The sequence below is a fragment of the Acomys russatus genome, chromosome 12 (assembly GCF_903995435.1).
Source record: "Acomys russatus chromosome 12, mAcoRus1.1, whole genome shotgun sequence".
NCBI lineage: Eukaryota > Metazoa > Chordata > Mammalia > Rodentia > Muridae > Acomys > Acomys russatus.
Genome location: NC_067148.1, coordinates 29,955,376 through 29,964,800, shown reverse-complemented (window position 1 = coordinate 29,964,800; position 9,425 = coordinate 29,955,376). Strand labels below are relative to the sequence as shown.

The following is a 9,425-nucleotide window of genomic DNA, read 5'->3' as shown; positions in this document are numbered from 1 at the left end:
GAGTGCTGGGATTAAAGGTGTGTGCCACTGTGACAAGCACAGAAGCTCTTTAAACAGTCATCTCTGCATCATTTACACACTGACCCATCTTCCAGCTCTTGGAATGGCCCGTTGAAACCGAGTGGAGACATAGTCACTAAACTCCTGTAGCTTCGCAGGGTAGGGATCCCTCGGCCTCGGTTTCTTGGATCGCCTGCTGCTCTGCAGACATGCCCTGCCTCTGAAGGACACAAGCCATCTTGCATACACTACCTGCCAGCCTTGTGAAGGAGATGTCCTAGAAACGAAACTTCCTGTTCCAGCCTCGGCCAACATTTGCCTCTCACCTCTTGAGAGGCATCTGAGTCTCAGGTCTCCCAAGAAGCCTTGATGATGAACTGCTTCTCTACTAGGGACCAGAGCTCAGGGCCTTCTGCTGCCGAGCTGTAACCTCAGCCTCAGAGGAACTCCGTAATTCCCAACCCGCAGTCACAGATACACACAGTTGGCCACCGCACTTCTTAAATTTTTTTTTTGTAGCAATAAATAGCATATGCAGATTTTTGACTCATAAATTATTAAATGCGCTGTCTTCCCTGAGGTATTTAGCTTGACTGAAGGTGAAAATTAATGTGTAATTAGAACCATTTGTTTACTCAACCGTATCCTGCCCCATTGAGCTTAAATATAGTTCTAACCGCTGCTCTTTTGAGCACTTAAACCATTGTGTCCTCACACCTGAGAGGTTATGGTGGGATTCTAGCTTTCAGATAATCTTATCACAAATAAAAATAGTACTAGGAGAGTGGGTTAGTTTAATTTTTTTTTTTTTTTTTTAATAACCACAAGATGTTTTGTAGAGCCGCTTTTAACAGTATATGAGCATGGTTGGTCAGTAGAATACCTGTCTGTCACTCAAGGCATAAGCCACAGATTCCAGCATTTGAAAGCTAGGGCAGGGGCTGGGAAGATTGGGGTGCCTCTGGGCTGTGTCATTGTTAAAAGGAATCCCCAACACGTACACTTAGAAACACTCATATTCCATACACAAGATTTGTCACACACTGGTATAAAGTTCTCACTGGTAGAACCCTTGGCCTCCTGTACACACGGCCTGATGGAGCTTGTGTGGTGTGCAGCCTCCAGGCACATGACTGCATACCCAGACCCACCCAAGCCATGCGGAGTGCTGACCCCCATGGCCCCAGACTGACTGTACAGCCTCTCACAAGGGGCTCACAAGAGTTACTTTAGAGATAAATTTAGCTCCTAGGGTTGTTAAAGCCACTTTGTCTCTGGAGAGTTAAGTAGTGAGGAGTTTAAGGAAATGCAAGGCATGCCTTTATATCCCAGACCTGACTACTGAGAAATGCGCAGAGGGATTTCTCGTTTGGGGACTTTAGCTGGCAAACAGTCTTTCTGCTCTGTCATACTTAGCAGATTCTCTTCATTTGTAATTTATGGAGTTTTTCTTTTTTTTCGATTCAAATAGAGCCATTTAATGAAAATAGAGTAGGACAGTGTTGATAATAAAAAATAACACATCTCAAATGAGAGAAGTGTATGTGTGTGTGTGCGCGCGTGTGCACGTGTGCACTCACATGCACTACAATATGCATGTGGAGGTCAGAGGACACCTGCAGGAGTCACTTCTCTCCACCATGTGGGTCCCTAGGATAGAACTCAGGTCATCAGACTTGGCAACAAGCACTTTTCCCTCCGAGTGATCCTGCGGGCCCTGCCTCAGAGTCTTCAAGAGCTTGGTGCATCTGTGCAAGGTCACCTTCCTGCCGTCCCTGCGTTACCAGCCTCTGGTAATCTAGATCTTTGCAAACATGAGAAGCCCCAGCAAAGCTTTCATTTTTTTTTTAACAGTTGAATTGCATCCCTGAGCGTGAGACTTTAAAAAAAAATTGTAGCCTGCCACTTTCCCTACTGCAGTAATGGAAACTTACTGAATAGGAGGCAATTGCAGCACTTAAATGTGCTGATGTGTTGTTTCTTAATCACGTTAATGAGTTTCATACAGCTAGGAATGGAATAGAATTTTCCATGGAAATATAATTAAATAGGAGAAGCCATTTCCTGTACTTGTGATCTCTACCTCCTCATTTCTTTACTCACCTCCCAAGAAAGTGTGCCCCACAGGCTTATGGTGACATTATTATAGGCTAATTTACATAACTCACTTAGGTCCTCAGAGCTGAAAACAATAGAAATACAAAACAACATATTTCATTACAAATCAACTTTGGCCAGGCACAGTAAAACTTCAAAAACTGTTAACTTTCTTTTCAAAAGTCTAACAAAATGCACTAATTTTTGACTGAGTTATTTTGAATTGTCTATCTCCAGCCTACATCCAGCCATGTCTTTTAATTAGGCCTTGGCAAGCTGGCTCGCTGAAGGCACTTCTCAGGGGACTCAGCGACAGTACCAAGGGGCTTTCCTGATGAATGCTTTTACTGAGAGGGCCGGAGGGAAAGAGTTCAAACTTTTCCTGCACTGTGATGCCCAAACAGAGAAAGAAGGCCCTTTAAATGTGCTGCATAGATTCCAAGTTGAGTAGTCAGTTTAATGCATTTGCTTTGAAAAACAGCAGAATGCTAGGTGTGAGGGCCCAGGCCTCCCACCCCAGCACTTGGGAAGCTAAAGGAGCAATTAGAGTGAATTTGAGGCCAGGTGAGATTCTGTATTAAACGTTAAAAAAAAAAAAGAAAGAAAGAAAAGAAAAGCAATAGACTACCATAGGAAAGACAAAGTCTTGCTTTTTGTTTGTTTTTTAGACTAATTTTTTAGGGGCTGGAGAGATGGCTCTGTGGTTAAAAGCCTGCTGCTCTTGCAAAGGACAAGGGTTCGGTTTGCGGCACCCATGTGTGAGTCTGCAAGAGTATGCGCACGCGAGTGCAGGGGCTTTTGGAGGCTTGAGGCTTTGGATCCCCTGGAGCTAGAGTTACAGACAGTTGATGGCCATTGGATATTGATGCTAGGAACAGAATTGCGGGTCCTCAGCAAGAGCAGTGATGAACTCCTTTAAAACTGAGCCATCTCTCCAACCCCTTCTTGAGTTGTTGGGTTTTTTTTTGGGGGGGGGTGTTGTTTTTTATTTAAGTCTTGCAAAGCTTGTGATTTTTACCTTTCCACACCAAAGCAGTCGCAAAGAGATTGCCTATTCAGCTGTATCAGTCCAACTCACTAGACTCGGTTCAGTGTGACATTTCAGGGACTCTGCTTTGGCTCGCAGTTTGGCAGGCTGGCTGGAACAAAACAGCAGGCAGAACCTGCTCTTTGCATTTGGTTGCTTTGTTAGCTTTTTATGGCAGGGCCTCACTCTGTAGGTCAGGCTGGCTCTATCAACATGTGAGGATCTTCCTGCCCCTCCCTTCCCAGTGCTGGAATTACAGGAATGAGCTTCCATGCCCTTCTGATGTGTATGGTTTTTTTGTTGTTGTTGTTGTTGTTTTGTTTTGTTTTGTTTTTTACCATGAAGACCTTTGAGCAATTGACCACTTCTGTCATGAATGTGCTCACTCCCCCTGCAGCTCCCCTCCCCCATCTCCTGGGACCATCAACTAAAGTTAGGATCCGCCCCCCAAGTCAGACAGCCATTTAAATAACAGCTGGATCTGTACTTCCTATGACTTTTGAATGTTAGTGGGGAAAAACAAGGGTCTCATGTAACCTAGGGTGTCCTCCAACTCCGCACCTTGAACTTCTGACCCATCCACCTCATCTCCTCAGTGCTACGATTGCAAACATGCACCATCGCACCATTTTATGCAGTGTTGACTGAGCACAGGGCCTCTTTACACACTTAAGCCTAATAATGCTCTGCCAACTCAACTCCATACCCAGTCCTGTTGTTTCACTTGTTTATACAGTAGTCTGTCCACATGTGTGCCTGGACGCCAGAAAAGAACACCAGATCTCATTATAGATGGTGGTGAGCCACCATGGAGTTGCAGGGAATTGAACTCAGGACCTTTGGAAGAACAGCCAGTGCTCTTAACCCTGAGCGATCTCTCCAGCCCAGTCCTGTTGCTTTCTTAAGACATGGTCATCCATGTAGCCCAGTTTGGCCATTGTAGTGCAAGTCCAGCCTGGGCTCAAACTCAAGATTCTCCTGCCCTCATGTCCTAAGTGCTGAAATTACAAGTGTGCGCCATCACACTTAGCATCCCGTGATATCTTTCTTTTGCAGGATCTCACTTGCCAAAGCCCAGGCTTAGCATGGAGCTTCTGTAAAGACCAGATTCATGACAATATTCCTGCTTCAGCCTCCTAAGCAGTGGGATTGTAGGTTTAAGCCAAAAGGCCTCACTCTCCTGTTGCTTTGATAGGTAGATTGCAGCTAGCTCGCTGACTGTTGGATTGGAAAAGCTGAACAAGTAAAAGCCCAGGCGCTAAGCCTATAGTTTTTAAGGAAAGCTCATCTGAGCTGGATTCTCTGCAAAACTAATCCTTGGACCCTCCTCCAAATGAGAACTAAATGTCAAGGCATTTTGCAAACTGCTTCAAAAGTGATCTAGTGTGTTCTTCTAGCAAGTGAGCTAAAAGACACCTTTCTGAATTTATTCTTTGTCACATATTTGCTAAAGAACTTTTTACTGAATAATGGTATCTTAAAATTATTTTCTGAATCTTTTACTAATTAATAATTCTGGTGGTTTGAGTGAGAATGCATCTTTAGTCCCCAGTTAGTGAACCCTTGGGGAAGCATTAGGCATCTTTGTTGGAGGAGGAGTGGCCATGTGGGAGGAGGTGCCATTCAAGTCATTGTAACAGCTCGTCCATCCATAGCAAAGGCCTATGATGTTTAAAAAAGAGCTACAGGGCTAGCAAGGTGAAAGCATGAGTTCAAATCCCAGTGCCTACCTCACAGACACCTGTATTCAGCTCTAAGGGACCCAACATCCCCTTCTGGCCTCCTGATCTTCATGGGCAACTGCAGATATGTGCAGACATGCACACATACAGGCACACACACACACACACACACACACACACACACACACACACACACACACGATGAGAACCTCTTAAAAAAGAATAACCAAAGGTTATTTCAGTTATTCTTCTAAAATGCTAGCCAGCAAGCTTAATAAATATTTGACTCCATTTAAATCTTTTAAGGCAGAACCACAACCGAGAACACAAAATGGCTTCTGTAGGGCCAGGCATAAGTTCATGTACAGAAATCACCCCAGCCCAACACACTGGCTTTTCAAATATTTCTTGAATTGAAGAGAAAAAGGACATTCATGAAGATCATAATTTCTCTCTCCAAATACCCTATGTTAAGAAAGAAGTGACCTTCACATCATGGAATGTAAATCTTTTTATTAAAACACTTGTCTTTCCACAGTAGTAAAGCGTTGGCATGTACAGTATAAAAATAACCACCAACCATAACTATACTGAATTCCTCTCATCAATTGCATACTGTCTTCCATACAATTTTTTCCGTATAAAAATACTGGGAAAAATTGATAAATAACAGGTAAGAGAAAGATATTTCTAGGCAATTAGAATTGTTGGGACAAAGTGAGTACTGTGAGGCGTTTGAACACAGGGCGACAGGACAAGCCTCCTGCCGGGGCTGCAGGCCAGATGGCTAAAGAAAGCAGAAGTGTCTGGGTACCTTTCCTACTCAAGATTTTGGGTACCATCATTCAATACAGTTAGCATTGTGGCCGGCTATCTGCGTTTCCCTATCGATCCCAGACCAAACCACAAGAATCTCTGATTCTCTTGAAGAATCCAGAATGGTACTGAATACCCTGAGGGTGAACGCGGCCACCAGCTGTCACCATGTATGGCAGAAGCCTCAAAACATCCCCCAGGGTGATGCTTGGAGAAGGTGTGTGTGTGTGTGTGTGTGTGTGTGTGTGTGTTTGTGTGTAGCTGAAGCTGAGAACATTGACTTCAGAGCAAAAGGCTGAAGGAAGAAATGAGCACTCAAAGATGGAGGGTCTGCTAACATCATTCGGGTGCGGCTTGACCTTGGCAGAGGGACACTCGCTGGCTTGGGTTGGGAGCATCACTCTCTGGAGTCGTCTCTGTCAGCCTGCACATCTAACGGCATGAAGCACTCGATCGGGCAATTAACATTCTGTCAAAAGAGAAGAAGACCATTAGTAGCAAGTACTCCAGAAAAAAACAAAACAAAAGTGGGTCACAGGTGAGCTATAGAGAGGATAACTATCTAGTTTCAAAAGACTAGCAATCTACTGAGCAATAGACAATACTCAGGGACTTAGTAAATTATAACAGGTTGTAATTCATAAGACCTTGTGTATGTGTGTCCATGTGGGTATATGTAGGTGTGTAGGCAGATGCTGCCTAACTTTTTTTTGAGACAGGAGCTCAAGAGCCTGAAGCTCATTAATTCGGCTTAGCTAGCTGGCTAGCCTGCCCCAGGGGACACCACCCCCCCATTTCTGCCTTGTCAATAAGGGAGATTACAAGAGACTACAAAGACTTGCCACAGCTCTTTTACATGGGCTCTGCGGACTGAACTCAGGCCGTCAGCACCGAGTCATCTCCCCAGCCACAAAAGACTTCTTTCCGATATAAATAAATACATCCAAATAAAATATAGTATCCCAATATAATATACTATCTGAAATAAAACTCATTTGGTTCCCTCAGAAGAAAAGCATGTATACAGACTTCCTCCTATGTGCCTGAGCACATCCAGGGAGGAACGTCCGGGGATGAGTGTGCAAGGGATGAGTGTGCACTTACAGTGTTTGTTCTCTGATGGTATCTCTGTGTGTACTGGTTGTAGGTATGGCCAGTGGAGCTGTCGGGATTGGGTTCAGCAGCCCCGGGTCTGCGGCAGTTGTCACAGCGCCAGCCCTGAGAGGAGAGACATGAAGTCAAATGGGGTTTATGATAGATAACCTGAGTGTATCATAACTTAGAGTCTGAGTGAAAGAATTTCAGCTCTGATGTATCAGCCACAAATAGTTAACCACACAGGAAGCTTGGATGCTGCCTACTTGTATTTATAACTTAGAATATATCTTTCTTATCTTTACATATCTGTCTACGTGCACTTTTCTTCCTTCTGAAATACCCTCATCTTTTCCTATGCAGGCTCTACTGATCGGCCCACCTTCCTTCCCAGTAGGCTTCCTGCTGCTGTAGGTGGAGGATTTCTCATAGCCCTCCATGGCTCCTAACTGACTCGAGAGCGTGTGGACACATTCCATCACCTTCCAGTGAAGGAAACAGACCCACAGGAGATCAGTGCCTCGGAGGAGCCAGAAAGGACACAGTGGGCCTCAGGTAGACTGGATAATGGGTCATATTCTCTGTTTAATCCCTTCTCCCTGGCCTGTAGCATTTGTAGCCTCAGCTGTAGCCAGAGATGAGATGGGAAGGGGCACAGGAAGATACCACAGTGGGCTTGTGCCTCTTCCTGGGCGTTGCTGGACATAGATTTGTTTTCTCATTGCTCTCGAGCTGATGGGAGCAAATGATGCCACGGTCAGCAGGAAACCTAGGGGCAAGGGGGGTGGACAGGAGGGAAGGCACACAGAGAGGTGCCGACTCTGGCTTCAAGTAGCTCTTGACATTCACAGACTGAGGGACTTCTTCAGGTTGGTAGCCATCCTCCGCCTAACCTGAATGAAACTTTACAAACAGTGTCACACGCCCAGAGGCAGGTGAGTTCGAACCCAGCCTGGTCTATACAGCAAGGTCCAGATAGCCAGAGCTACATATCAGAGAGACCCTGTCTCAAGCATAAGCAAATAATTACAATCACTTTTTTTTAATACACTCATTTAACTGTTTTCGATGTATCCCTCCATTTAAGGGCCCACTTCCCATAAGACCTGCTTACAGAACCAATCAAAGTACTTTGGTCTAAAACCGTAACAGCTGCCACTGTTCTGTTTCAGAACTTTAAAGACAGGTGTTGCTCAAAGGGTTTCATGTTTATAAGTAACAAGTGAGGAAGGCAGACCGAAATCTACTTTCCAACAAAGTCACTCATTTTAGACCATGGTGACTGAGTTTTCTGATCTGCTTCTGTAAGGGGAAGGTGGGGATGCCGGGTGGGAAGGGAGGGAACAGAGAGATTGCTCCATAAATAATGAATGAAATGAGACTGTCAGTCCCCCACAGACTGCCCCAGATCTAAGAAGGTTCCGGCGGTACACGGAATCCTTCCTGTGGCCAGATTAATTTTCTTTTTCTTAACAAAAAATTACATTATTTTTTATTTTATGTTATAAGTATGCTTGCCTACATGTATGTCTGTGCACCATCTGAGCCTGATGCTCAAGGAAGCCAGAAGAGTACATTGGCTCTCCTGGGGGCTGGTTGTTATGGACCACGTGAGCAGAAGAACCAAGGCAGCTCCTAACCACTGAGCCATCTCTCTAGCTCCCAGATTAATTTTTTCAATGGCCACGTTCCATTATGCTACTTTTAATCTCCGGTGAATGCCGACAGCACAAACCAGTGAACCTCACGACAGGGGTTGTGGGGCTGGGGGTTGTTCCTCGTGCATCAGAATTTGGGCACCTTTTAAGGTCAGGCCCTTTATTTAGTATATTTATTTATGTATGTGTATGCACACACATGTGCTACAGCATGTGTGTGGAGATCAAAGGACAATGTGTGGAGCCTGTCCCGTCTATTACCTTTTGTCTGTTTGTTTTTTGAGACAGGGCCCTGGCTGTCCTGGAACTCCCTCTGTTGAGCAGGCTAGCCTTAAACTCACAGAGATTTACTGCCTCTGCCTCCCCAGTGCTGGGATCAAAGATGTGCGCTACCACACCCGGCTCCCTATTACTTTTAAGTTATAAACCACTTTCAAATTTCAAAATGTCTTTGATAAATGATGGGATAGAAATTGTTGTTACATTATTGACTAAGGGCACATATTAGAAATGGCTGAAACTTAACTGGCTTAAGTAATGAATTTCCAGCCCTCCGTAACCCTCTCCCACCTCAAATCCAATTTCTTACCAAGAGTCCAGGGGATGACTGCCTCAATGGACCCACCTGGACCAGCTCTTCCTGGCCAGGAAGCACACACTGGCCAGGAAGTGTGCTGCCTCTGCTTTCTTCCCTCCCCACTTAGTGTTAGCCATGCCAAACCCCAGGTGGTTTGCGCATCTCTTTTCTATGAAGCCTTCTTGCTGATCCTAGCCCATTCAGAACTGATTAGTCAGGCTCTCTCCTGTGCTTAGCTTGGCTTGGCAGGATATGCTAATTCAATGTTTCCAAGTATATCATTAGGAGCCAGGGCCACTTCTTGTTCCCTGTTCACCCATTATTACTTAGCTCAGTGTTAGAGTGATAATAAGGGATCTATTTTTAGGTTGAGAACAAGGGCACAAAAATAGTGGCACTTTCTTAGATCAAGGTATTATTAAAAATGTGAACAACACTGCTAGTCTATCAGCACAGAGCTGGGGGCTGGCTTA

General features: G+C 44.9%; 1 protein-coding gene across 7 annotated transcripts in view; it reads right to left on the bottom strand.

Moving 5' to 3' along the window:
* Positions 1-5,696: 5,696 nt before the first annotated feature.
* Positions 5,697-9,425, bottom strand: part of Fn1 (fibronectin 1) — a 70,553-nt gene continuing 66,824 nt past the window's right edge. For all 7 annotated transcript variants that reach the window (XM_051154133.1, XM_051154127.1, XM_051154128.1 and 4 more), the window contains 2 exons: positions 6,727-6,840; positions 5,697-6,091 (listed from right to left, as the gene is read on the bottom strand). In XM_051154133.1, the coding sequence (XP_051010090.1) occupies positions 6,020-6,091; positions 6,727-6,840 (186 nt within the window). In that variant the 3' untranslated portion in view covers positions 5,697-6,019. The remainder of the gene's footprint in view (positions 6,092-6,726; positions 6,841-9,425) is intronic.